Source organism: Artibeus jamaicensis, unplaced genomic scaffold, assembly GCF_021234435.1.
Source record: "Artibeus jamaicensis isolate MK-2021 breed Jamaican fruit bat unplaced genomic scaffold, CSHL_Jam_final contig_444, whole genome shotgun sequence".
In the NCBI taxonomy this organism is placed as follows: domain Eukaryota; kingdom Metazoa; phylum Chordata; class Mammalia; order Chiroptera; family Phyllostomidae; genus Artibeus; species Artibeus jamaicensis.
In genome coordinates, this window is record NW_026521831.1 from 3,129,250 (window position 1) to 3,156,853 (window position 27,604).

The 27,604-nt window shown below is 64.6% G+C and overlaps 2 protein-coding genes across 12 annotated transcripts in view; one reads left to right on the top strand and one right to left on the bottom strand.

Moving 5' to 3' along the window:
* Positions 1-23,726, top strand: part of BEGAIN (brain enriched guanylate kinase associated) — a 40,962-nt gene extending 17,236 nt beyond the window's left edge. The window contains exons 2-8 of one of the 2 annotated variants that reach the window (XM_053665989.1): positions 325-353; positions 13,494-13,583; positions 16,102-16,263; positions 17,522-17,588; positions 18,753-18,860; positions 20,933-21,016; positions 21,713-23,726. In XM_053665989.1, coding sequence (XP_053521964.1) covers positions 325-353; positions 13,494-13,583; positions 16,102-16,263; positions 17,522-17,588; positions 18,753-18,860; positions 20,933-21,016; positions 21,713-23,032 — 1,860 coding nt within the window. In that variant the 3' untranslated portion in view covers positions 23,033-23,726. The remainder of the gene's footprint in view (positions 1-324; positions 354-13,493; positions 13,584-16,101; positions 16,264-17,521; positions 17,589-18,752; positions 18,861-20,932; positions 21,017-21,712) is intronic. The other variant, XM_037130384.2, reaches the window with a different exon arrangement.
* Positions 23,727-26,215: 2,489 nt separating this feature from the next.
* WDR25 (WD repeat domain 25) overlaps positions 26,216-27,604 on the bottom strand; it is a 116,491-nt gene continuing 115,102 nt past the window's right edge. For all 10 annotated transcript variants that reach the window (XM_053665995.1, XM_037130150.2, XM_037130149.2 and 7 more), the window contains one exon: positions 26,216-27,196. In XM_053665995.1, the coding sequence (XP_053521970.1) occupies positions 26,975-27,196 (222 nt within the window). In that variant the 3' untranslated portion in view covers positions 26,216-26,974. The remainder of the gene's footprint in view (positions 27,197-27,604) is intronic.

Genomic DNA, 27,604 nt, shown 5'->3' on the forward strand with positions numbered 1-27,604 from the left:
CCCCGGCCGCGACTTCCCGAGTCCCCGGGCCGGCCCCCTCGTACCCCCGGAGTGTTGGGGGGGGGGCATAACTACGTGCGGGGGAGCGCAGCGGCCGGGAGGGCTCACCTGTTACTCGGCAGGTGCCCGGCGCACCCACTGAGTCCCAGGGACCGCGGTTGGGTGGTGGGAACTGGGGTCGCACGGGCCGGGCTTCCCGCCGGGCGGGCCACGCGGGGCTGCCCCGCCGCCGCGCCCGCCTGTGCCCACGGTGCCCGGCTCCGCCCGGCGCGGCCGCGGAGCGCACGCCTCCCGCCCGCTGACCCTCTGTTTGGTTTCTCGCAGGCCTCTGCCGCAGACATGGAGAAACTCAGGTGAGTGGAGCCTCTTCCGCGCCGCGGCTCGCGGGCCGGGTCGGGGTGGGGGCGCTGGCGGGCAGGGGGCGAGGGCCGTGCGGGAGCGCATCTCCGGGGCCGCCGCGCGGCGCGGCTGGCCCGGCCGGGATGCCGTGCGTGGTGCGTGCGAGCGCGGCCAGACGATGGGGAGCCCCCGCGGGGGCCCGCAGCCGGCCGGACCGGGGACCCAGCGGCTGGGGGTCCGGGTGCGCCGCCGGGGGCCGGCGGCCTCCGCGGTCCCGCGCGCCCGACCCGGTACTCCGGATCGTCCCCCGGGACCCTCTGGGTTTCCGTTCGCGCTGCTCCGCACGGGTCTCCGGCGCAGGCTGGTCCCCTCACCCCCAGCAGACAGTTGCCCGGTTCTGGGCTTTTAAGTTTATGTCATGTGGGAGCGGGGACGGAAGTGGGAGATGGAGACCTCGCCGCTGGCCAGAGTAGTCCCGTCTCGGAGCCATTTGGGGGGAATCCCGCGATGGTGTCCGCGGAGTGTCCCCCGCCACCTCCCGCCGGGCGCTAAACTTTAGCCCTCGCGTGCTCCCCGGGCTGCCTTCAGGCCTTTGCAGAGGCCGGGGATCAGGAGATTTGAATGTTCATGACTTCCCCTGAGACCTCCCCTGGCCACCCTGACCCCCACTTTGGGAACACCGCCCCCCCCCACGTGTTTTCCTTCCGGAGCCTGAGCCGAGGCGTTGCGTGGGCAGCTGGCCCAGCTCTGCCGCTGGGTTTCAGCTCCATCGGCCCAAGCCCGCAGGGTCTGCCCCACCCGCCCGCCCTGTCCGGAATCGGCATCGGCGGAGAGGACTCCAGGCAGCAGGTGCCCCCAGTTCCCAAGGGTCAGGGACCCGGCAGGGCCCCGGCTGGCACCAGGGCAGGTTCCTGGGTCCATGGGAGAGGAGCCCGGGCTTCCCAGGTAACTCTCGGTGCTGCCGGTGCCTGGGGACAGGTGGCTTACATGGAGGCCCCTGCTGGACACCGGAGCAGGGCCCTCTCCTGGCCGCTGAGCTGGAGTGCAGCCCTTTCTTGGGGGTCTCACAGGGCCAAGACCCGTTTTTCCTGAGCTGGGAGGAGGGGTCCAGACTGTTAGGTCAAAGCTGCTGAGACCCAAGACTTGATGTCTGTCAGGCAGGCACATCTTGTCATGGTCAAGGTCGGGGGGGGGGGGAGGATGGGGGGCAGCTGGTGAGGCCCAGGGAGCAGCAGCCCCCCAGGTGACCCCAGGCCAGGCCCCCCAGGTACCACACACTGGCTGTCACCTCCCCAATACCTCCACAAGGGCTGGGCTCCCTCTGGGGGAGGGGAAAGCTGGGACTTGGACAAAAGGTAGCCTCCATGGGGCACCCGGAGGCCAGCCTGGAGGTGGGGGGTGGTCCTGTGGTTCTTTCTCTTCCCTTCCCTCTCCCCGCCCAGCCAAGGCTCCGGGACTCCCACCCTGTGCTTTGAGTCATAGGGACAAAGACATAGCCGAGCCTGGCTGGGGACAGAAGTGGACAGGGGAGCGCAGTGAGCCTCTCACTGACCGAGCCGCTGAGGGCGCCAGGCGTCTCTGCCAGTGGGCTTCCCCAGCCTGCGCCCTGAAGGCCGGACCCCAGCGGCCAGGGCCTGGGCGTCTGGTTCACTGGGCCACGTGGCATTTTAGCTAAGGCAGAGTTCTGGAGCTGGCAGGGACCAGGGAGCCCCCCAGACTGGGGGAGGGTCCCACCTTCCTCTCCCTCTTGCCCCGTGGGCAGGCGTTCCCAGAGCTGCTTCCTTTCCGGGAGCCCTCCCTGCCAGTGCGGGAGCCACCCCTGCAGCGTGCTGCCCTGCGGCAAGTGTTGGGGTCCAGAACCCAGCGGCCTGCAGGGAGGCGGGGGGAGGGGAAGTTGGTCAGCAAGGTCTGGGCCTCAGTTTCCCCATCTGCAAAGTATGTATCGCCATCACTCCCCCACCATGCAGGACTGTTGGGGGGACGACATTCCCCATTTGGGACCTGACCCTCAGCAGGGGGACGCCGGCAGAGGCTCCCTGTGGGACATCAGAAGCACAGGGCTGCCCCAGCAGGAGAGGAGAGGTCTCTGGTCCCGTCCGAGTGAAGGGACTCTGGAGGGGCCTGGGCCTGCCTCCTGCCCCCAAGCTCTTGCTCTGCACGCTGCCGGCCAGGCCTGGGGTCTGAAGCATGGGGCAGGCGCTTCGCCCCTCCCGCCCCTGCAGCCTGGCTGGAGGGAGGTCCGGGGAGTACTTCAGAATGAGCGAAAGGGCCATGCCGTTGCAGGCCTCCGCAGCACCCTGGGTGGGCAGGTGCGCAGCTGCGTCTCTCTGCCCTGGCCCCTCCCCCCAGGTCCCTGGCCCCACACTCTAGTTCCCCTCCTGAGTCCCAGGCAAGCTGTCACCGCCACAGCTCCCTGCCTTTGCCTGTGTGATTCCCTCTGCCCAGGATGCCCTTCCACCTGCCTTCATGTCCACATGACAAACTGTTTGTCCTCCCTGTCAGCTTTTCTCTGTGGCTTTTGTGACCGTCACCCCCAGGTGGACTCATTCCCTCTCTGTGTACCAATTTCCACACTGGCCGCCGGGACACAGCCAGACTCCGACTCAGGACAGGGACATGGTCCCATCCACACATCCTCCCAGGGAGCCCAAGTTGGGGACACTGGCCTGGCGAATCAAGGTGGGCTTCCTGGAAGCAAGGACATTTGAGCCCAGGATTGAAGGAAGAATAGGAGTTTGCAAGGATGGACAGGAAGGGCCTTCCAAGAGGTGCATAGGCCTGGGGGCCTGAGGAAGCAAAATGCCCTCAGGGAGATAGGTGAGGGGTAGGGAGTGGAGGTCCCCCGGCTCTCTGGGCCACCTGGAGTGTCCTCTGCCCACCCACCCCATCGCAAGCACAGCCTGGCTCTGATCCTGGCGAGGTCCGGCACCGCAGCAGGACTCCCGCAGGTCTGGCCCGAGCTCCCTCAGCCGTCCTGCCTCCGACGGCTCAGCGGCTCTCCCAGTGACTTGCACCAGCGTTTGCGGTCATTAGCAAGTCCCAGCCGCTGGGGCCCCGGTGCACAGCCAGCCGCGCCTCTAATCCCCAAGTTAATCCCCTCCTCTGCCTTCCTCCGCACAGGGCCCTCTGCCCTCACCACCCCCCACCCCCCCGCCGGGGCCGCTTTATCTGCTTCGTGCCTGAGGGCAGCCTCCTTCCTCCGTGTCAGCTTCTGTCCCCTCCTGTCCTACAGGAAAGCGGGTCAGTTGCCTCGTATGGTGCCTGGGACTCAGGAGGTGCCCAGGAGGCCCAGAGCTATTCCCGGCTCGAGCCCACCCCTGCCCCCAAAATAGAAGTCTTCAAAGTTGAACTATGACGAGCATCCAGAAAAAGTAGTCAATATCTGTGAGGTTTAGCACGACCGCCTGGTGACCGCCCGCCCGGGAGAAGCCGGACCTCCAGGAGCCTCCCGAGACCCTGCTGCAAGCACAGCCCCCTCCTGCTCCCCTGAGGTCTCCAGGCCCCCGACTTCAGTGATAGGCGGCCCTGTTTTCTTTCACGGTTTGGCTCCGGCATGGAGCGCACCTGCCCGACACAGTTTCACTGCTCGGGGCTGGGACCTCACCTGTGCGTAGCATCCCCGCGGTTCTCAACCTAGCTCGTCACCCAAACACCACGTGGGCCAGAGTCGCCCTCTCGGGCGCAGGGAGCAGCCTGCGCCGCTGTCTTGGGGAAGGAATGGCACGCGTGAGTGAAGTTACTTCGGTCTAGTCGCTCGTCGTTGGGAGCCTGAGCGGCTTCCAGCCTGGACCGCTAAGGATGACGCTGCGGTGCAGGCGCTCTGGGGAGCACAGGCTGTATTTCTGGGGTGTCCCCCAGAGCGGCACTGCAGCGGCACAGGGTGGACTCACCGGCAGCTTTAGAGGATCAGGCCATACTGTCCCCGGTGTTTCTGCCTGTCACGTCAGCGCCCCAGCAGTGCTTGGAGTGCCTGCGTCCCCGCAGCCTCCGACCCCTGGCACCGCGGGGAGGCGGGCAGGGAGGCGGGCGTGCCGCTGAGTCTCCGGGAGGCAGGAAATGCCCTTCCCCAGACTTGCTCCCGTTTGGGCTTCCTCTTCCGTGGAAAAACTCAGTGCAGTTTCCCCGTCAAGTCGCCCCACGAGTCTCGAGTTCTGCGGATAGTCCCTGTCAGTTACACGCGTGGCAAATGCACCTCCTGCTGTTCGCTTGCTTCTCCCGCTTTAAACGGTCCTCTGATGAACAGAAGTTATTTTTAATCCTGTCGAATGTTGTATGCTGTTCCTTTTTGATTGCAGCTTTTGGTGTCTCGTTTCAGAAACTTCTGATGTCACGAAGTTACTAACATTGATTTTTGTGTATGGTTTGGGGCTGGGCTCTTTCTTCTTTTTTTTCCATGGACACCAGGCTCCTGCCCACACTCGTTTTTGCTTCATTCATGTGATGGGTGTTTGCGTTTGCGGTCCTGCCCAGGGCAGATGCTGTTCTCCACGCTGGAGGGATGGGTGGAAACCCGAGGCTGACAACCTGGAGACAGTCCCCTCTTGCCACCAGGCCTTCCCGCTGTTCCTGAAGCACATCAGATGGGCTCCTGCCCCAGGGCCTTTGCACCTGCTGTTCCCATCTACCCCAAAGTTCTTCCCCACATATGCACATGGCTCCTACTTCCCCTCCTTTCACATCTTTCTCATTGTCTCAGGGGTGCTTTCCTGGCCACTCATTCTATTAATAATCACACCTCCACCCCCACCCCCTCCCTCCCTGCTTTGATTTCCCCTGACCCCTGATCCCCCATGGACTTGTGATTTTTTATTTATCTTCTTTATTATCTGTCTCCCCTCAGAACAGCCTCCCACTGGTGATTCCCAATGCTTAAGACTGACACATGGTAGGTGCCCCCACTCCCCTCCTTGGCCCTCAGAGAGTGGTGGGGGGTTCTTTCTGTTTTTTTATTTGAAATGGCCCACTGAGAGTCCCTGAGAGCTCTGGGAGCCTGCGTGGAGGGATTTGGCCTCGACCCTCCATCTCTCACCTCCTACTCTGTCCCAAGCAGGCCCAGTCCCTCTTTAAGGGTGGTCCTTCAAGGCTCTCTGCCCCACTTCCAAACCTGATCCTAGTGGAAGAAGGTTGCCAGACTAATTCTCACTTAAGTGTGAATGACGGCCTCACTCTGATTTCTTCCTTTGGGAGCCAGGGCATTACAAAGGGAACCTCCACATGGACTGTCCTCTCATACTTTTTCTGTCCTTCTCTTCAAAGTCTCCTGTCCCCACAGCCCATCTGAGTCCCCACTGTTTTGCAAAGGTTCTCTGATGACATACAAGATTAAGAAGGCAGTCGCCTGGGTCTGAGTCCCAGTTTTGACACTTGCTGGCAGTGTAGCTTTGGACAAGTTTCTGAATCTCTCTCGTCCTCCGTCTGCATCTGTAAGATGGGGACAATAATACGATCTCATCCGCCTGAGAATGGGTTTGGAGGGTTAAATCGCTGAGGTGGAGCCTGGCTGAGGGTTCGTGGTGCTGGAGCTGGTTCTGGCCGGTAACTGCCTGCCCCTCTCTCGCGTGGTTTCAGTTTGCCCAGGCCCCGTTCCCCCACGCACTGGGCAGGTGACATTATTCCCAGGGGAAGGAGGGGACCCTGTGAGCCGGGGCTGGGTATGTGACCCGCAGCCCCAGGGTGAGTTGGGATCCTCTGAGAATTTCGCCTCAACGTTTGGGCTGCCCCACTAACAGCAGGCAGGCAGCCCTGGCCGCTCCTGAACACCCTCACTCTACACCCACAACAGGCTGAGTTGCTTCCTGTGCCCCATCCCTCAAGGGGGTGTCAGCTCTGTGTCCTGGGCCCAGGCAGAGGGGTAAGGGCCAGGGCTGGGACCTGGCTGGTGTGGCTCAGTGGATTGAGTGCCGGCCTGTGAACCAAAAGGTTGCTGGTTTGATTCCCAGTCAAGGGGCACATGCCTGGGTTGTGGGCCAGGTGCCCAGTAGGGGGCATGCGAGAGACAACCACACACTGATGTTTCTCTCCCTCTCCCCCACTTCTTCTGTCTAAAAAGGAATAAATAAAAAATCTTAAAAAAAAAAAAAAGTCCAGGACCAGGAAACCACTGGTGACACTGGGAGTGGCGGGTCTGGAAGGGGAGGCCACCCAGGGTGGGGGGTCCTCATCCTGGCTCCTGTGCTCACATGTCAGGCGCCCTGACAAAGACCTGCTCCCTGGGCTCCCTTCACCCCAACTGTGGGCAGCGGCCGCCAGGCCTTAGGGGAGGCGGCGGCAGGGAGCACAGCACCGATGGCCTCACAGGCAGCCGAGCGGGGTGGCCACAGGGGAGCTGGCGGAGGAGGAGGAGGCCGTCGCGGCCCAAGTGCCCCTGCAAGCTCTGATCACAGAGGGGAGACAGGCCCGGAAAGGCAGCCTCCTTCCAGCATACTGGGTGAGGCTCAGACCCAAGGCCGTAGTTCCTTTTCTTCCAGACTTGGTTTCCCCCTCAGGACTGTCTCCTGTGGGTGTGGGAGGGGTGGGGTGGACAGGGGTGCTGAGGACAAGGTGGGACCAGCAGGCACCGAGGGCATGAGAGGCCACAGGGCGTGAAGGGAGCGCAGGGCCAGCCGGTTGCACCCCACCCCGCAGTTCAGTGTCACCGACGAGCCCCCCACAGTCCTGATTACCTTTACGATCCCCCGAATTCTGGAAAACAGGCCCTCCCGCTGATCCAATTACTGTGTGCGGAGTCTGTCTGCCGCGGCGAGCGGCTGGCAGGGAGGTCCGATTAGTGCAGCCAGCGGAGGTTCCTTGGTGGGCAGTAATGAACCTGATCGCCAGAGGGCTCAGCCGCAGCCCCTTCTCGGATGAGCTCCAGGGCAGGAGGGCGGGGACTGGGGTTTTAACTTGGGAGCCCTGCAGCCAGGTCCTGAGGGTGTGGGGCTGACCTGGTGGTCATTCCGTACACCAGCCCTCCCCGCGGACACCCCCTGAGCACAGGGTGGAGGTCAGGGCAGGGGTGGGGCCCAGGGCCCCCAGGCCCCCGTGTGCATAGCCCTGCCCTCTAGGCCCCTCGGTCTAGAGGGGGAGATGGACAGAAGAGTGACAACCAACAAGCAGTGCCCATCTGGTGCTAGGAAAGAGGGGCTGGACCAGGGCGTCCGAGGAGCCTCATGCAGCAGGGCGACCAGAGGGCTTCCTGGGCCCACTGGGCGGCTCACTACACCTCTCCTGGGGCCGCCTTTTTAGGGCTTCCCGTCCTGGCTCACCCACCAGAGGAACAGCCCCACGCCCAAGCCTGCTGCCGGTCCTCCTGTGGACGCTGCCCGGGCTGCGAAGGTGAAGGCAAGAGAACCAGGCCCCGGGCCCTTGCTTAGGGCCAGGCTCTCGGGGTCTTCGCCCCTCCCCCAGGCCCTGGCCCTGGCCACGCCCACACTAGGGTGGGGCCTGATCAAGGCTTTCCTCAACCTTCTCAGCCGCATCCCGAGCGAAGACCACGGAGCCGGCCTGCCCCTGGTGGGGGAGGGGGGCCCACCGGACGTCCTCTCCTCCAGGCCCTGGAGGCTGCCCTCCACCACGGGCTCCCTCTGCCTCCCTGCTCGGCCGCCCGAGGAGAGTTAAACTTCAGATAAAGAGCTAGAGACTGGTTTCATGTAAGTGCGGCCCATGCAAAGTTTGGGACTGGCTGACACTGACGCTCCCACTCTCTGGTCGTCATTCCGGGGAGTTCGGTCTTTGCAGGAAGCAATTTCTCTGGGCGTGGCCAGAAAAACAAAGCCAAATCATAAAGGCCCAGCACCCAGAAGCAGGAAAAGCCCGGAGCACGGGCACTACGGAGGGCGGTGGGGTGGAGGCCAGCGGCCTGTTTGAGCTGGAGGAGGCACTTCCTCCTCCGAGCCTCAGTTTACTCATCTGTAAAATGGGTTCACACGCGCGTGGGTGTTCTTTTCTTTCCTCATTCACTCAGCAAATGCTTGCTGGGCTCGCTGCCAACCAGGCTCGGGGAAGGCCTCTGCCGGAGAGTCGCACGAGAACATCGTGCGGAGCAGCGGAGGCGCAGCCCGGGGGCCACGGGGGCAAGAGTCGGGGCAGCAACGGCCACAGGCACAAAGGCTCTGAGGGGGCAGGTGCTCAGCGTGGCTGGCGGCTGGAGGGACAGGGCAGGCTGGAGGTGTGCAGTGGGCGCCAAGGAGGCCCTGCCCATGCGGTGGACCTGCAGGGGCAGGATTGGAGTGGGGCAGGACTCGGCCCGGCTTTCAACAGGGCCCCTGCGGCCCAGAGCAGACGGGGGCAGGAGGCAGCAGCCCAACAGAAGGCCGGGCTGTGGTTCCGCGCGAGCAGGCGCGCAGCGGCGGGGTGTGGCTCTGGGGGAAGGGGCGGGGTCCGCAGGTCGGGCGGTCTCTGCCCTGGGCCGGAATCCGAGGGGACCTCCGGTACTGGTAGTGCGGTCACCATGGGGTAGGTGTGCCCAGGGGAGGGGGGCAGCTGGAGGCCAGGTCCTGCGGATCCACCAGAACCAGGCCATCAGGGAGCTGGGGCTCACAAGGGCAGCCTGCCGTGGGGGGTCTTCGGGAGGAGAGAGGGGTCCTGGGTCACTGGCTGCTGAAGGAGGCTCGAATCCCGTGAGGGCTGAGAAGGGACCATGGAGGGCAGGTTGGTGGTGTGAAGGGGACAAGAGCCAGGTGAGCACTGGTCCTTGGAGGGTGGCAGGGAAGACGGACACTTGCGTGGAGCAGGGTGGCACCTGGAGGGTCCATGGAGGGTTTTTCTCAGTATGGGAAAAGTAGCTGATTGTTCAGATCCGGAGAGAATGTTCCAGAAGAGAGGGCGACATGGGTGGTCTGGGTGGAGGGGTAACTCCCACGGGCTGCAGCCAGCCTGGCGCGGGCGTGGGGCAGCCCTGAGGCTTCTGGGCAGGCAGTGCCGGGTGGGTGGTGTCTCGAGGATGCTGGCAGGTGGGGACCTGGTGCGGCCTCCGAGGAAGCGAAAGCTGTGAGAGGAGGAGGTGCTGGGAGGTGGAGCAGAGAAAAGAAGGGTGAATTCCTTCTGCAGGTGGAGAGGCAGGGGACAGGAGTGTAGGGAGAGTCCTGAGTGGGCCCATCAGCTCTCCTGCCACCTCTGCAGAGGCAGGGACAGGTGGCCCTCAGCTCCCTGAGGTGTGGCCCCAGTGCCAGTACAGTGGAGAGGGGGAGGGGCGGGGCCCCCAGGGAGTGACCTAGTGACTGGCTGCCCATGAGGACAGGTGGGTGAGTGGCTGAGGGCAGCTGCGGCACCGAGGGGCGAGTGGCACCGGTGACTGAGCAGGAATGAGGGGGTGTCAGCAGTGGGATCACTGGACGGTCCCACCTCAGTGGAGACACAGTGGGCGCCTCGGGGGCCTGGGGTGGGGCTGGTTCCAGATTCCCACAGCCCCTCCCAAGCACTGCAGGCCCTTCTCTGCATCACCGCCCCCTCCCGGCCCTGCCCACGCCCCCCCTCTTCACTGTGTGCCAGACCCAGTGCTGGGGCCCCACATGCCCCTGACAGTGCCCCTCCCAGCCCTGGGCTCTGGGGGGGGTGGTATCTGTTCTCGGCATCTCCCTATCCCCTGTGGCTGGAAGGGGTTGACAGAGCCCCAGGCCGGGGCCAGGTCCAGCCCCCACGACTTCCACACCACGTAGCGCCCTGGGCTTGGGTTCTTTACCTGCCAACCAGGGCTGATGAGGACTGGGGTGGACATCAGTGGGCTGCGACCTGCTGAGAGTGGGCACTGAGGGACACGCAGGGTCTGTGCCCCATTGTCTTGGGTGGCCCAGTCCCCCTAGAGTCCCAAAGCTCTGCTGTTTATCTCTGTCCCCTCTGGGAGCCAAGTCCCCAGGCCTTCTCTCGATGGCCTCTTTGACTAGGGCCGCCCAGAGGGCTGCAGCCACACCTGAGGTCAACAAGGGGGGTGTCCAGGCCCTGGCCAGGTGTGTCCGAGCCTCGGCACAGTGCCAGCGGGCGCCCAGCACTGCTGTCCTCCAGGGAGAGCTTCCAGTGGGAGCACGTTGCCTCCCCCCCACCCCCCGGGGCTCTGGTTGCTGCCTCCCTCCGCGACGTGAATGACAACCACGTCCTATCTGGCGGCCTGTGGGGATGCTCAGTGAGAAGCACCGTGGTGGCACTAAGACCTGTCACCGCAGCACCTGGGGTAGGACCGTTGGCCCGGCATGGAGTCCCGGCCAGGATGTGTGACCGTAGTGATCGCTGTGAACCTGTTTCCTCGTCTGTAAAATGGGTGGTCTGAGACTAGATGGAGAGGCCGGCGTGTGTGCCTGGGGCAGGGTGGGTCCTCGGAAGGCGCTGGGGGTGTTTACACCCACCTGCCCCTCGGGAAAGGTCCAGAGTGGGCTCCAATGGGACACAGAGGGTGGAATCAGCTAGGCATTGACCAAGGTCAAGGAGAGTAGAGAAGGACTCTCTGCCCCCTGGGGGACGCACCCCTGGAGGACGCACCCCTGGGGGCAGCCCTCCGAGGCCTGTCCTGAGAGGGGCCGGTCTCCCAGGGACGGACAGACAGGCAGTCAGGCTTGTGCCCCCTGAGGAATGAGGCAGAGTGGGGGGAGGGCAGGCCTGTAAAGGGCCAGGAGGCAATGACCAGGGCTGAGGGACAGGGATGGGGCAAGGACAGAGGTCCTGAGGTGGGCAAAGAGGGGCCAGCTCAGGGCGAGGTGGGGCCGTCTTGAGTCCCAGGGGGCAGGGATTCGGGGTGAGCAGTTATGGGAGGTTCTGAGCAGAAGTGGGGCGTGGTCTGGCTCGGTCTAGGGACATGCCATCTGGCTCTTGGGGGACATTTGGAGCTGGAGGGCTGCACCGTCGCTCAGCAGCAGAGGGGGCAGTGACTCGGCCCCTGTGTTGCTCACTGAGGAGCAGTGATGGACCCCGTCCGGGTCCCCCGCAGGCGCTGGGTAGGAAGGAGTTAACCTGGGGCTGAGGGAAGGGACTGCTACCCTGGCAGAGGGGACGTGGGGACAGTTACCAGGATGTGGAGCTGCCTGTAGCCTGTGAGGAATCACGAGCAACCTGGCGCTGCTGGAGTGTGACTGGAGCCCGTGCCTGGTGCTGAGAGCCATGGCAGACAGGGACGCGCGCCCTCACCTGGCTGTGGGACAGCTTCGGACCCTCCAGGCCCCTTCAGCCTGCCAAGCCCCCCCCCCCAGCTGCCTCACACCCAGCCCTGCCCCTCTAGGGGGATGGAGAGGGCAGACCCCCCAGGCCAGGGCTCCAGGTGGTCACAGGTAGTGGAAGGACAGCAGGGACTGATGGGGAGAGATGAGGAAAGGGGGAGGAACCAAGAAAGGCTTCCCGGAAGAGGTGGCATTTGAGCTGAGCCTCACAAGAAAGGAGGTGGTCTGGGGACTTGGAGTAAGAGGCAAGGGCCACTCCAGGAGGAGGGGCAGTGTGGATCGTGGCCTGGAGGACGGATGTGTGCGGCCACATTTGGAGGGACTCAGAAAGGGATGAAGAGGCCATTGGTCCCTTCCAGAAGGTGTGCTAGGATCAGGGCATGTGGCCTGGTGCTCCTGGCCCAGGCGGGAGGGCAGCCCCTGGTGGTTGAGGCCATTTACGTCTGTATGGTGGGGGTGATGGGGTCGCTCCTCCCAAGCTAAGATGAGGGACGGTCCTGGCACGGGACGAGTGTCCCTTTCCCACCCTAACCCTAAAGACCCATAGTCAGGTCCCACAGCACCCCCAGAGCTGGCCTGGCTGGTCTCCTCCTGTCCCTGAGCCAGCCACTCCCTGGGGGAGGAGTCAGACGTCTGCTGACATCCCGAACCCCCAGGGTCCAAGCATGCCAGAGACACAGGGTGAGGGCACCCACTCGGGGACCCAGGGTCACCGTGGTCCCCCTGACTCAGTGCAGGTCAGCCCTGGCTCCCAGGCCAACCCTCTATCTCCTAGCAGCAAGCACAGGATGGTGGCCTCGTGAGCCCCACGAGGGGTGACCCTGAGCCTGGTCACCATCCCTGGGGCCCGAGGCTCTGTCACACCGGCACCCTCGAGGGTGGTCGCTGGCTGGCCCTGCTGAGACAGCCGATGGCAGGCAGTTCACTCTCTCGCTTCTCTCTGGGGTACAGTGGCCTCCTGCACAGCCCGGGGTCAGGGCAGCCCATTTTATAGACAGGAAAGTGGGGCCCACAGCCAAGGTGGGGAGCACCCTGCTGTGCCCCTCCCTCTGCTCGTCACATCCGTGCTTAAGATCTTCCTCTTTTTCTGGACCAGAATTTATCCTTAGTAAAAATTTTTCTTTGATGTTTTTCGTCCTCGCTGCAGGAATTAGGACAAAACCAGAAAAGTATAACAGAAGAACTTTAGATTACCCAGAACCCCACTGCCCCGCGTCACAGCGAAACAAACGGTTCCTTCCTGCCGTGGTTTTCCCGGCCAACTACAGGCCACCGCTTTTTGCTGGCATGGCCCTGCTCTTTCTCCTCATGCCCGTGTGCCAGGTGCCATGTCGCCGGGCGGTCTCGAGAGCCTCTCCTCCGGCACCCGGGTCAGGGGCCTGGCGGGCTGCCGCGGCCCTGGGGAGACCACAGGAGGGGCGCCCAGAGGGTTCGCTCGGGCTGACAGACATCCGGCTGCCCTCAGCGGGGTGGCAGGGTCCCTTCTCACTTTTGTCCACACTGCGTCCACCCCACCTGCCGCCCAGCCCCACAGGCCACAGGCAGGGCAGGGTGAGAAGGGGTGCGGAGGAGGGAGAAGCGGGCCTGCCCTGGGCCCCTAATGTTTGCCAGGTCCTAGAGCCCCGCCCCACTGACCGTCCACCAGTGTCAGCCCAGCCCTGCCTCCCGGCAGACGGGGAGCTGGGTTCACGCTCCCCTGCGTTCTCCTGCCTCCTCGGGTCTCCGACCAGTGGGTCCTGCAGAAAAGGACTTGGCATCCAAAGGTGGACCGGAACGAGGGAGCCTGCCCCGCCAGGGCTCCCTCCAAGGCCGTGATGTGGGTGCCTGAGAGGGGACAGGGCACCGACCAGCCAGGGTGGCGAATGCACGGGCTGGGAGCCCCCTGCCCCGGCTCCTGCTCCCCCACCCGGCCGCCTTGCCCAGGCGTCCCTGTGCCGGGTGGCGGCGGGCCCCCCTCTCTCCGCGATGTGTGCCCTCGGGGGCCCGGTGCGGCCCCACCCCCGCTCTGAGCAGCTCCGTCCTCTTCGCCCACAGGCTGCGCAGCCCCTGGGTGCCCTCGTGCCTCGGGCAGTCCCGCGTCCTGCAGGGCCGACTGGCCAGGTCCTCGCCCTCGCTCTGGGACAGGTAACATGCCTGTTGCTTCCGCGGCCCCCTGGTGTCCCTGCATCCCTGATCCGCGTTAACTCCCCGAGGCAGATGGGGAGGCCGGAGAGGAAGGGTGCCCGACACCAACACGCCCTCCCTGCCCCTTTCTGTGCAGCCATCTCAGAGCTCCCACCCCCTTCTCCCCCATGGGCTCTGTCCTTGGGCTCAGGCCTCCCCCGCGGGACCAGAGGAGGCTCTGGTGGAAGCAGAAAGGGATCCCTCCAGGCCCCACCCTGTGCCAGGGGCCTTATCCCTGTTTCCCGGGAGGCAGGCAGAAAACCGCTTCTGGACTTGCCACAAGCAAGGAGGGGCCGGGGCGCCCACCCACCTCCCTGAGACTTGGGGGCCGTGATCTCAGCAGGGCGTGACAGCCCTGGTTGGTTCCCACGTGGGGGTGTCCCCTGGGTGGAGACAGGCTGAGGCCAGGCAGGGCTCAGGTTAGCGCCCAGGGAGGGCAGGGTGGTTTCTGAACCAGACCAAGGAGGGGACATGTCCAAGGCTTCCGAGAAGCTGAACCCCAGCACTTGGTGAGGGTGGCCATGCTCGACCAAGAGTGGTCAGCATTGGACACACGGAGTGTGTGGTGCTTGTGGGCCATTAGGGGGAAGAGGCCGGTGGGTGGCTGGACCTGGGCAAGCGGGGCCCAGGGAGAGGACCGGACTGGGGAGGGAGGCCTGTGGGGGTCCAGGTGGGGTTGGGCACGGGGAGGTTTTCCAGAGATGTATAGGGAGGGGCAGGAGTGCAGGCCAGGGCCCTGGGGACTGGCCTGGGCAAGGTCATGGGGTCTGCAGATGAGACAGAGTTGGGGTGGCATAGATGGGGGCCATGTGGCCCCGGGGATTTGCTGCGACTGAGGGTCCCGGTTGGCAAGCAGGCAGTGGGGTCTGGAGGGGGTGGAGTCAGGGCCTAGGGGTGCTGTCAGCCCAGGGCTGACCAGGGCACAGCTTGGGGTGGCTGGGTGTCAAGGGCTCAGGGAGGGTGGGAACAGCACCTGAGGGTTGGTGGGACAGCCGCCCAGTATGTCTGTAAAGCCACCCAGAGGCCAAGGGTAAATGGGGGCTCTGGAGGGTGGGCACCTTGTGAGTGGGCAGTCTCTGCCCAGGGCCCCTGGGGAGGCTCCGGCTCAGCCTGGGCCCCACCTCACAGCTCCGCCAAGCTCCCTCCCACACTTGCCTCATTGACAAAGCTCTTCCCTTGTCATCACGTCTCCCCTGAGACCGCAGGCTCGTGGGGCGGGACTCGTGTTTGTCTTACCGCTGTGAGATGCTGGGAACAAGGCGGGGCCAGAGGGAGAGGGAAGAGGGCAGTGGTGGGTGGGCTGTAGGCGCTGTGGCTGGGTCACGGGAGTGGGGGGCAGTGCGCGGCAGGGGCCCAGCTGTACCTGTGGGCGGTGGCCACTGGGCAGGGTAGGAAGAGTGGCTGGCTCTGAGGGGTGGGGCAGGGGTGCTGTGGAGTACCCCGTGGGTACTTGGTCTCCAGGATGGGGTGGGCTGGTGTGAGGGGTGTGGTGAGCTGGGATCATAGGTCTCAGAAGTGCCAGGGTCTGGAGCAGGCGGTGATGGCCCAGGGGTGTGGCCAGAGGAGGGGGAGGACTCGGGGCTCGAGGGCCCACGTGGGTGACTGGATGATGCCCTCACTTCTTCTGGAGGGCACAGATGCCACCTGTGTCTGTGACAAGGGCTGCAGCCCTCACACCTGGGCATCTCTCTGGGCAGAATTTTTCTTGGACCAGGGGTTTTGTGTCCACGGGGAAAGAGGGGGACAGTCCCTACTTCCCATTGCAGTTCAAAGGGTGGACTATCCTGTCTCTGTTTCCTGGGCATCAGGGCTTAGCATCCTGGGGTCCTAGAGGAGCGCCCAGTCTGTGGGAAACATAGAGCCCCAAGAGCCGGGCCTGGGCCCAGGAAGTCTTCCTGGAGGAGGGGGCACAAGCAGGCCTGGGCTTTCCTGAGCCTCCAATGCTGTGTGCAGCTAGCTGGCCACTGCTCTGGACCCTGGTCATCCCCACCCATCGTCCCCATCGCCCAGACTACGCAACAGCCCGCTGGGACCACACAGCCAATTTGGGGGCAGGAGGGCATGGCATTGCCCCCTGTGGGACACAGCGTCACTACCCAACGCTGTGAAGGAGTAAAAGCAGGGGCCTTCATAAGCTGTGTTATCCAGAAGCCAGCCTCAAGAGGCTGGGTGCTGACGGGTGCTCTCCTGTCCAGGATCCCGTAGCTCCGCAAACACTGGCCAGGTTCTGTGGTCAACGAGGGTGACCCCGCAGGGGTTGAGTTCTGCCGGGGCGCCACTGGAGGCCCAGGGACTGACCCCAAGGGTCCCTAAGCCTCCAGGGCCGCCCACTGGGAAGGGGTTGTGGGGGGTGCGCGCGCGCACACACGTGTGAATGTGTGAGTGCAGCCGGGCGCACGCAGCGCCCAGCGGGCCCGCACGGGCCTCAGTTTCCCGCGCTCAGCGTGGTGGCCCCGCCCGCCGCCGCGTGTCGTTGCAGCGCGCTGCAGGAGCAGAAGGGCGAGCTGCGCAAGCGGCTGTCCTACACCACGCACAAGCTCGAGAAGCTCGAGACCGAGTTCGACTCCACACGCCACTACCTGGAGATCGAGCTGCGGCGCGCCCAGGAGGAACTGGAGAAGGTCACGGAGAAGTTGCGCAGGTCAGGGGGCGGGGCTGGGGTGGGGCCGAGGGCGGGGCTCGGAGACGTGCGGTGTCGGCACCCCGCCTCCCAGCCGAGCTGGCCGCTCCACTAGCAGGCGGGAAGCCCTGGGCCCACTGAAGGTAAGCTGTTTTCAAAGTCGCACTCTGTGCCAAGGGTTATTGAGCCAGGTTGCGTACCGGGTTTGACCCCTGCCGGGCCGGGCTCCTTCCAGCCACCTCCCCATCCACTGCTCATTCCCTGCCTCATGCAGCCATCTCCAGACCCCAGCTGGCTCCCCAGGGCCCCAGCCATTGTCCCCAGGGTCCCTGATGGGAAGTTGAGCCGTGGAGGTGAACCAAAGCTTAGGGACAGTTCCCTTGGGCAGTACGGCAGCGACTGACAGTCCCAGGAAGGCTGTGGCACCCCTGAGTTACTACTCCCTTAAAACCCAAAGGAGCCCACGCACAGGGTCTGTCCGCAGGCAGACTGAAGATGGGCGTGGTTCTGGAATGTGTGGTCCTTGAGGAAGGAGGCAGAGAGATCAGACTTTGTTGCTGGCCTGGCTTCTCTTAAATGTTTACAGGGCATCATGGCTGCTGCAGCCCGAGACAGGATTTGCCAGAGAGGCGGCGCCTGTCCCTCCCTGAAGGGCCCTATCCTGCTGGACTTTCTGAGCGTCTCCACTGAGTCCTGGGGGAGTCAACCTTGACAGTCTTGGTTAAAGTCTCAGCCCTCCACTTGCTGCTTCAAGGACCTCTGGCCTCAGCTTCCCTACTGTTTGTGGGGGGAGAATAACATTAGACACAGGCTGTCCAGAGGCCCATCACTGTCCCAGGCTCCTTCACAGTCACTCACTCCACACTGCACGGCAGCAGCAGAGGCACAGGGCATCGGGCCTGCCCTCCCCCGCACCGTCACCCAGGGCCCGGCACACAGTCTTAAGTCTCTTCCCAGTGCATGTGATGCTGAACATACACCAACCCCCCCGTAGCTGGGCTGGTCAGCCTGTGTGTGATGTGGGAGCAAACTGGCCCCGAGTGAGGGCTGGGCCAAGTCACTTGTGGAAAACAGGCCTTCCCTCCTGTCCCCAGGGGTCCTCGACCCTACTCTGGGAAAGACCTCCAGCCAGGTAGCTTTGACCAGATGTTTGCTGCTGTGTGAAGGAGCAGTTAGACCAGGGAGGGAATGGTGGGTGGGCCCAGCCTGGCCTTGGCTATGTGGGGGTCCTGGGAAGGCCGGCCTGGCCCAGTAGTGGCCTCATTGCCTCCTGTTCCAGGATTCAGAGCAACTACATGGCACTGCAGAGGATCAACCAGGAGCTGGAGGACAAGCTGTATCGCATGGTGAGGGCCGCCCCAAGCTCTGCACCCCTGGGCCCCAGCTCTGGTGGGGCCTTGCTGTCCCCCCTTGACCATGCAGAAGCTGGGTCACAGGCCTTCGTTCCTGGGGCACAGTCCCCCCACCACACCCCCCACAGGCTGGGCCTGCCCCACCCTTTCTACACTGAGTGGGGCTCTCTGTAAGTGCAGGTGAGGTACAGGGTTGAGACCCCATGAGCCTCAGCAGCAGAGCCTGAGTGCCCACCTGGAGGCGGGTAGGCAGGGCTGAGGGGGAGACGACATGTACTGGGGACGGTGACCCCAGCTCAGCAACATGGGCCCAGGAGGACAGAGGCCTGAGCTCAGGCCCTGCATGAGCCAGAGCTGGGTTTGGACCCCAGCGGTGCCCAGCAAGTCAGCTGGAGCCGGCGCACAGCCCAGTGGGGGGGGGGTGCCCCTCCTGGAGGGGCTCCCATGCCAGCCCGTCCCCTCTGCAGTGCTGCCTTCCCCCACTGAGGGCTGGCCGGCCTGCGACGTGAGGGGTCAGGGGTGACAGCGGGCCTCCCCGTGTTCTCAGACTTTGGAGGGAAGACTCCTAAAGCTGGCCGTCCAGGAAGGGCTGGGCAGGTGCTGGTGCCCCCCCTCCCTCAAAGGCAGGAGTTGCCTCCCCTCCTCTGGTCACAAGCTGTTCTTGTTTTTGAAAATCAAACTGGGCGTTCAGCGCACACCGACTTTCGAGTGCTGTTAGACAGCCACGGCAGGCAGGCCTAGGGCCTGGGCCAGCTCTGCCAGGACCCTGGACAAGGGCCCTTTCTTCTCTGGGCCTCAGTTTCCCGATCTGTCCAGTGAGATGGGCCAGGCTTTATGCTGAGCACAGGCGCCCTCACTCAGCCACACCCCAGACCCCGGAAGGCTGGTCCTTGCTGTCTTGGTACAGAGAAGAAACAGAGGCTTAGAGAGGCAGTGACGTACCCGACGACACGTGGCTCGTTGGGGCAGGGTGGATTTGAACCTGGGGTGGTCTGTGCTCTTGCCCCTGCATTCCATGGGCCTCTAAACACCTCATCGTGCTGGGCTGCAAGAGGGCACACGGGGCCCTAAGGGGACAACTGGACTTGAGCCCCAGGCCTGGGCTGACCACCGAGCACTGGCTGCCTCCTTCCACTGCCCCCCCACCCTCCGCTCCAGGGCCAGCACTATGAGGAGGAGAAGCGTGCGCTGAGCCACGAGATTGTCGCCCTCAACAGCCACCTGCTGGAGGCCAAGGTGACCATCGACAAGCTGTCGGAGGACAACGTGAGTATCAGGTCCCTCCAACTAGTCCGCCCCCAGGTGGGAGGGGCTGGCGGGGCAGGGGGCAGGCTATGGAGGGAGGGCGGGGCTGCCAAGCTAGACACACTGCCAAGGGCGTCCTGGAAGGAAACAGGTCCGAGGTTGGGAATACTGGGCCGTATTTTCTCACTCAAACCAGGGCTTCCTGACCTCAGGTTTGGGGCATGGCCACTCCCTGTGGGCACCAGAGCCATGTGGCCGCCCCAGGGGACTGACATCAAGGGCCTCAGGAACTGGGCCCGGCCACCCTCCATGGATCTCTGACCGCTGGCCGCACATTCACTAATTAGTGTCTGCTCCCTGCCAGACCCCACTGGGCTCTGAGAATATGGTGTGAACAATAGGGGCAAAAAAATCACCTGCCCATGTGGTGCTCCCGTCTGAGCAGGGAAGACAGACGGGAGCAAGAAAGACACTCACAATGGGAAGTGTGTTAGAAGCGCTAAACATTGCCGAGAAAACTCAAGCAGGGGACAGGGGCTGGGGCGTTGCCAGTTACCAGGTGAGTACGTTTCAATAGGATGCTCCCGACAGAGGCGGCTGGAGCCAGTGCCTGAAGAGGGTGAGGGAGCTGGCCTCGCCCTATGGGGCGTCCGGGGACGAGTGGCCTAGGTGGGCCTGGGTCACTTGGGGAGCAGCCAAGAAGCCAGAATGCGCTCTGAGTGCGGGCGCAGCTGGAGCAGAGGCCAAGAAGTAGGGAGGCCACGCTGCGAGGGCTACCATAGGGACGGGGTTTACCTTGAGTGACGTGGGCTGGAAGGGTCTCGAGCAGAGGGCCAGCCTGAGGGGACGTCCACTTTTACGGGCTTGCGTGGCAGCCCTGCTGGAAATGCACCACGGGGACCAGGGCTGGAGTGGGGAGACTGGGGGTGGCCACGGCAACAGTCTTGGCGAGACCGGTGGAGGCCCAGCCAGGACGGCAGCTGCGGGGGCAGCAGAAGGGCCTGGGTTCTGGTTCCAGGCTGAAGCTGGGAGGAAGCAAGACAGACCACGGGTGTGGGCGGGGGGGCTGTGGACGTGGGCGGGGGGGGGGCTGTGGGCCGACAGACCACGGCGGGGCGGGCCACAGAACGGTGGGGGGGGGGGCTGTGGGTCCTGCCACAACCTGGGCGGGGATGCCAAGGAGGGGCAGGAGGTGGCCTTAGCAGGTGCAGTGACACCTGAGAGGAGCTAGTGCAGACGAGAAGGGGGCAGGCCCAGGACAGGGCAGCCCTCAAGTCCGTTACTGACCCCGCGGCAGAGCTGGGCTGGCCAAGCAGTGCCCACAGACCTCCGACGTCGGGCAGCCTGTCTGGGGCCTCGCGGGGTGGCGGGGGTCAGTGCTCTGCTCTCAGCCACCTGTGTCCTCTCCGGGAGGCCCAAGGAGGCCTTGAGAGGCTGGGACCCAGGTTCCCTCCACTGTGCAGGCCACGTTGGGGCCTCAGCCTCACACAGTAGGTGGAGGTGAGGGGAGCTGGGTGGGGGGTTGGCGGGGGCGGCTCTGCCGGCTAGAGCTTGCGTGAGCTGCAGGCCACCAGTTCTGGTGGTACTGGACCCCGCCTCTTCGATGTCCCCCCCTCGCTGAGGAGGGTCCCTGGGCGGGGACGGGAATGACAGGCCTGGCCACAGGCACATGCAACAGAGATTTTCCAAAGAGGAGACCAAGTCCCCTGAGTCCTACTGTTTGCATCTGTTTTCAGCTCAGGAGGCTGAGCGGGTCCCCACCTGGACCTCGGTCCCACGGCCCCTGGGCCCCACTCACCCAGCCCTGCAGCCACCAGCCCACTGCCAGGCCACACTGAGAATGGGGGTGTGGGCAGGGAGTTGGAGATGGGGGGCTCTTCTGCCACCACTGCCCTCTGGGACCACGCAGGGCCCCTCCACATCCCAGCAGCTGCCAGTCAGAGCCAAGGCCCCCATTCTGCAGGCAACAGAGTAAGGCCCAGGACAATCCTTGTCCTGCCAATAGCAGAGCCACCCCGCCCGCCTGGGCTCTGGTCAGGGCACAGGGACCCTGGGGGGGGGGGCCCTGGCCGATGCCTTCTCTTGTCTTTCAGGAGCTCTATAGGAAGGACTGCAATCTAGCGGCCCAGCTGCTACAGTGCAGCCAGACCTACGGCAGGGGCCATAAGGTGTCAGAGGTAATGTGGGCCCCGCCCAGCCAGGCGCCCCTGGGACCACTCCCCACCCCTGAGGGACAGACACGGGGTGAGCCTGAGCCCCTCCTGCTCCTGCAGGCTCCTAACCTTCCTGAGACGAGGGGGCAGGCCATGCCCACACACAGCTCCTCACCCAGCCTGGACAGCCTGCAAACCCCTTTGGTGTCCTTGGGGAGCTGCTCCTTGTCCTGGCAGTGCCAACTTCAGAGATGAGAGAACCGGCTGCACATGGGAGTGACTCAGCCCAGGCCACGGTGCTCCCTGGTGCCAAAGCCAGGCTGATCCAGAGCCCCCCACCCCTCCTCATGCTCCCCTCACCCAGGTCTCTGTCCCCATCCCCTTGCCTTGGGCCACACTGAGACACTCAAGAAACAGATCAAACAGTAGCGGGACCTCCCCACAAGGCGCCAGGCCCTGGGTCTTTGTTGCATGTGTTTCTGAGTCTGTCTCACACAGAAGGAAGTGCCCAGGACACCGTGGGGGTGCAGGTCAATCCCTCGGTGGGAGGAAAAGGGAGTGGGAACTGCAGCCACAAGCGGGGCTGGGTCAGACGGGGGTCCTCAGGTGAATCCAGGAGCGTCTTGGGCCGGTGCTGCAGGTGGTAGCCCCTCTGCCTGCCGGTAGGTTAGTCCGAGGCTGACTCGGCCCCGCCCGCCCTCCCCTCTCTGTCCACTGCAGCTGCCCTCGGACTTCCAGGAGCGCGTGAGCTTGCACCTGGAGCAGCACGGCTGCAGCCTGCCCTCCCCACTCTGCCGCCCGGCCTATGCCGACAGCGTGCCCGCCTGCGTCATCGCCAAGGTGCTGGAGAAGCCAGACCCCGCCAGCCTGTCCTCCCGCCTGTCGGACGCCTCCACCCGCGACCTGGCCTTCCGAGACAGGGCGGAGAAGCAGGGCCTCAGGCCCCCCTACAAGGGGGACGTCTACTGCAGTGACACGGCCCTCTACTGCCCCGAGGAGCCGCCGCGTGACCGGCGGCCCAGCGTGGACGCGTCGGTGACCGATGTGGGCTTCCTGCGGGCCCAGAACTCCACCGACAGTGCTGCTGAGGAGGAGGAGGAGGAGGCCGAGGCGGCGGCCTTCCCAGCGGCCTTTGGGCGTGAGGCCTTCCCAGGCTACGCGGGCTCGCTGCCCACCTCCAGCTCCTACTCGAGCTTCAGCGCCACGTCGGAGGAGAAGGAGCAGGGCCAGGCTGGCACGCTGGCCGCCTCGCAGCAGGCCCTCTACCTGAACAGCCGCGAGCCGCGGCTCCAGCGCCCGCCGCCTGCTGCCTACCCGGGCAGCCTGCGCTTCGCTAAGGCCACGGCTGTGGCGGCAGCTCCGCTGGAGGCCGAGGTGGCCCCGGGGTTCGCACGGACCTTGTCCCCCTATTCTGCCGAGCCCTACCGCTATCCAACCTCCCCAGGCCCCCAGCAGGCCCTGGTGCCCCCAAACCTGTGGAGCCTGCGGGCCAAGCCGGGATCAGCCCGGCTGCCCCGGGAGGACACGCGCAGCCAGTGGCGGCCCCTGAGTGTGGAGGACATTGGCGCCTACTCCTTCCCGGTGGCTGCGAGACGGGCCTCACCCTCCGACTTCCCCGAACGCTACTATGGTGGGAGCAGCCCAGGCAAGAAGGCCGAGGGCCCCGCCAGCCCTCTCTACGCCAGCTACAAGGCCGACAGCTTCTCGGAGGGTGACGACCTCTCCCAGGGCCCCCTGGCAGAGCCCTGCTTCCTCCGGGCTGGTGGCCCCACCAGCCCAAGGCCCAGCTACTCGGCCAGTGAGGGTGATGGGGAGAGGCTTGGGGGGCACCTGCGTGGGGTGGCCGACAGCCCCGAGCCCGAGCATAGCCTGCGCAGCTCCAGAGATTCCTTGGAGCCCAGCTCCATGGAGGCCTCTCCGGAGATGCACCCCGCCGCCCGCCTGAGTGCCCAGCCGGCCTTCCCGCGGACCGGGGGCTCGGGGCTGAGCCGAAAGGACAGTCTCACGAAAGCCCAGCTCTACGGAACCTTGCTCAACTGAGGGCCTGCCTGCAGGCCAAGGCCAAGGCCACGGGGTGCCAGGCCACCCACCCCGCACCCCAGGGGGCCTCCTCACCTGTCCCCAGACACCCATACCCTGGGCCCTGCCCACAGGAGCCCTCCCTTCCACTTCACCCAGTGCAGCCCGAGAAAAGGATCTCTGCCACGTGTGTCCCCCCGCCCCGCCATGACGGAGCTCACCGAGAACGTTCCTTGAACACCATCATCTCTCCCCACCTGAGATGAGCATTCCCCCCTTTTATAAAGCGAAACTATTTTTCTAGAGAAAAAGGGTCTTTCTTAACGCACTTGGCCTCCAGCCCCCTGGACAGCAGCCTTGGCGTTTCCAACACAAAGCTCCCTTCTTTTCCGGGGAAGGGCAAGTGGGGCCTGGCCCTTGGAGGGGGGAGGGCGTCTCGTGGAGACGCCCAGAGTGCCGGTGATGAGGGAACCCTGAAGCTCTCTGCACAAAGAGGGGAACTGGACAGGTGCAGGGACATGAGATGTTCTCAGCTGTTTCCGTGTGGCTGGCACAGTGCCCCCAGCTCTCCCGAGGTCCGTCGTCCCAAGTGGGGCCGGTGCTCGCCCCCCAGCCCCCGCCCCCCAGTCCCCCCTCGCTCTACCTCAGACGCGATGAGGCCCTCCGACTCCCGTTCCTGTGGCTTGCTTCCCTGTCGTCTGCGATGCATGCCGTCTGTTGGTACTGTATTTTACACTCACTAATAAAAGACATCGGTGGGAAGCTTGGGTCCGAGTTGTTCCTTCTCCCCACTGCCTCCTGACCTCCGGGACCTGTGGCCCTGGTGACCCCCCACCCGCCTGCACCGACAGCTGTTGCCCATCAGAACTCTCCACCAAGCTGCGAGGCATCACCGCTGCCCTGCGCCCCCTGCCGGCAGCCCCATTCCAGCCTGCACCTCAGACGTCCCTCGAGCCCGGGTTTCCCAGCATTCCCTCACCGTGCCTCTGCTGGTGACCCCCCATTTTCACTTCTCTGAAGATGCCTGTCCCGCCCATGTCTGGGGAGAATACACGGGGGATGCTGTTTGGGCTGCCCGCCCCCCGGGAGCTGTGCCTTGGCTGGTCATCTGCCCCTTCGCTCTGCCACCTAAGACCTTCCCTTTGGCGCAGGCTCTCTGCCGCTTCCCCAAGGTGCGTCTGGTTGTGGACTTGTCCTCCTCAAGAGTTCACAGGGAGTCCGTGTCTACGGGTCGGTGCGTCCCGTCCGCTCTGGAGAATTCTCTATTAGCCCTCCCTCTCCCTTCGCTCCTCCTTGCGGTGCCCTCCGCCTGGCGCCCTCGGCCGGCCCACGCGCTCAGTCTGCGTCTGCGTCCTCACCGCGTCTCTCCTGCGGCTCCACCCAGCTGCCCGACACAGCCACAGGTGTTCAGTTTGAGTTACAAATCAGTTTGAGACATTCCCATGTCTGCAAGTTCTGTCTGATTGTTCTGCAAATCTGCTAAGAGTTTCCCATTCCCTGGAGCGATTTCCATGCCTATCTTCATCTCCTTGGACACAGTGGGCACAGCGGCCGGCCCCCCAGGTACTTCTGCCTCGCGGCACCTGCGTGGGTGCGCCCCTTGGGGCTCCCGCCACACTGCCTCGTCTCTCTGTGCACCTGTAATGCCCTGAGCATGTACCTGTGGCACTTCCCACTGGGGACCACCTCGGCCCAGCACATGCCCTGAAGTTCCCTCACCCACCCAGCTTCGTGTCTCCTGGGTCTGTTTCTCGCCAGGCAACCCCAAGTTGGGGTAGGGGGGGTCCTTGGCTGTGGTTCCCAGCCCTGAGCTACCCTCTGCAGAGGAGGCCAGAGCTGTCCCAGCTGCCCTCCCCTAGGGGCAGATCTGCCCAGAAAGCAGCCCACCCCGCCTCACTCCAGGGCCCGAAGAGCTGTGCAGAAGCTCAGAAGCCCACTCCTCTCCCTGGGGCCACTTCCCTACTGGCAGATGGACAGTGACCCTTGCTGATGTACGAGGCAACTGGGAGGGTGGGGGGAGCACCTGCCTTGGCTCCCAGTGGCTGCTCTCTCAGAGGCCTCCCCGGGGAGCCTGAGCCTCCCAGCCCCCCACCCCCATTCCAGCCACGCAACTGCACAGGAACCTCAAGGGCTATGCAGCCTCGGCCCAGAGGCCCCTATACATTTAGGCTCTAGCCCTACATTGTCACCTCAGAGCCCAAGGCACCCCCAGATGGACTGCAGACCCCACAGAGCTGTCCTGCCAGGGCCTCCAAAGCCAGCCACAGCTGGTGGGAGATGCCCTCCTCCAACCCCCGCCCCCTCCACTTGGAGCCCTGGCGCACCCAGGGGGCCCCACCTACCCACGTACTCGCTCCTTCCCACCCCAGTGCAGAGTGGACACTGCCACCAGCTGTGTGACTTTGGGCAAGTTCCCCCTCTGGCGCTTGAAGACAGGGACCCCCAGGAAGCCCCACACAGGTGACAGTTCCATGCAGAGCTCCAGGCTGGACTGTGGGGCCCCAAGGGAGGGCAAGGGCACAGGCTTTAGAGTCAGACAGCCCTGGGCTCGTCCCTCTGCCTCCTGAGTGCCGGTTCCCTGAGCCGGACAGCGGGGACCACGCCCACCTCGCTGGGTGCTGCATGAGCTCCACACGCTACGGTCAAGTGCGGGCCGGGCAGCACCCACAACCACGCTGGCATCTCCAGGCAACAGGTCCGTCCCCCATGACAGACTCCGACCAGCAGCTCAGGTGAACAGGTGAGGCGCAGGCAGGCACGCAGCCCGAGAAGGGGGATGCAGGCGCAGCTCACACTTCTTCTCCATCCCTGCTCCACACTTTCTAAATTTAGCTTTCTTGCTTTAAAATTGCAAGTGGTGAACCCCCCACCTCCCTGTAGAGGATCAGAGGGAACTTCTAAGAATGCTCTTGGGAAGAGAGCATTTGGAAAGAGTGCAATTGGGGCGGAGAACACTCCGCCCATTCTTCCCAGTACAGTCACTTCCCAAAGGGGGCTGGAAGGCAGCTGGCACCTCCAGGGCATGGAGCTGGTGGAACCCTGAGAAGTGGTGCTGACGGCCCCCGGGGCTTCTGGGGACCCCCACGTATCTCTCTACCCGAGGGCCGTGGGGCCCAGCATGGAGAAGCAGGTGCCCACTACTCCTGCAGCTCCGTCCCATCCACCCTCACCCACCCCTGGGCCTCTCCTCAGGTCCTCTGCCCCCTCACCAGCTCACAGTCTGCCTCCTCCAGGAAGCCTTCCAAGACTGTGGGAACCCTCTGTGCTGAGCCACAGCTCCTGCGGTCCCCTGGCCCTGGGCTTTTGGGCCGCCCCTCAGTCACAGTCCTAGATGAGTGCTCAGCCTGCTACCGCCACAGCCCAGCAGCAGGGTCTTCCCGACCAGACTCCTTGAAGTTCCCCCGCATCGTCCAGGTGCTTGGGCGGACACGCTCTCGTGGACAGTGTGCACGTCTGACAGGGCTGGATGGACAGGACCAGCTGGCCGCACCTGTGCAGAGGGGCCACGGGCCCGTGATGCTGGAGGGCCTGTCACACTCTGGCAGAGAGTTTCTGGGGACAGCCCCTCACCCTGGAGTGCCCCCACGTCCCCAGGAACCCATCGTCAGGGCCTGAAGGTGGGCTTGCCCCTTCCCTGGCTCCCGGCATTCCCACCACGGGGCCACGGTGGCCACAAACTGGGCAGCGGAGGAACTGCTGACACAGCCACCACCGAAGCCACCTGGGCAACAGTGCAGTCTCACGTTTACTGTGGTTGCAGGCAGCGCACCTGCACTCCCGCGCACGCAGCCCTCAGTCCCGACACCGGGGCTCTCGTCCCCATTTCACAGACAGGGAAACTGAGGGGTGCGGCGGGGGCAGCTTCCAGCCGGGTCTGACCTGAAGCCGACCTCAAGTCAGTCCCACCCACTCCCCAAGAAGGGCGGCCGGGTGGCAACGTCCGGAAGGCTGCGCCCCAGAGGCTCAGTGCCAGATCTTAATGTCACCCTCCCAGGAGCAAGTGGCGAGGACGGAGGGCAGGACGGGGTGGAAGGTGGCGCCCACGCAGGCCTGCGTGTGCCCGTGCAGCGTGCGCGCGCGGCTGGCCGTGCGGAAGCAGTAGAGCAGGACCCGGCCGTCGGCGCTGCCCGTCACCAGCAGGTCGCCGTCTGGGGAGCACTCGCAGCCCACCGAGTAGCCTTCCACCTGCGGAGAGTGACACGGGTGAGCAGCCCTGACGCAGCCTCATCCGGGAGCTGGGGGTCACGAGGTCCAGTCTGCAGAGGGGCAGGCTGAGGCGGACGGCCTCATGAGGCCGCCTCGGTGCAGTCCAGTCCCAGCACAGCGGACAGCGTTCAGCCTGCCGACAGCCACCGAGCCCCAGGCCCCGCCCCCACCCCCAGGACACATCTACACGAGCTAACAAAACAGAAGACCCGTTCCTGCCCAGCACCGGGGCCGGGGGCAGGGCCGCCTAGGGCCCGGGGCCTTGAGTGGACACCAGGCCACACGTGCATGCTGTCACCTGGGAAGCGGAGACAGAATCTGCCGCAGGGAGGGCCCGTGCACCCTGGGGCCCCACGTCCACCGCGGTCTGGAAGGGGCTCTGGGGCC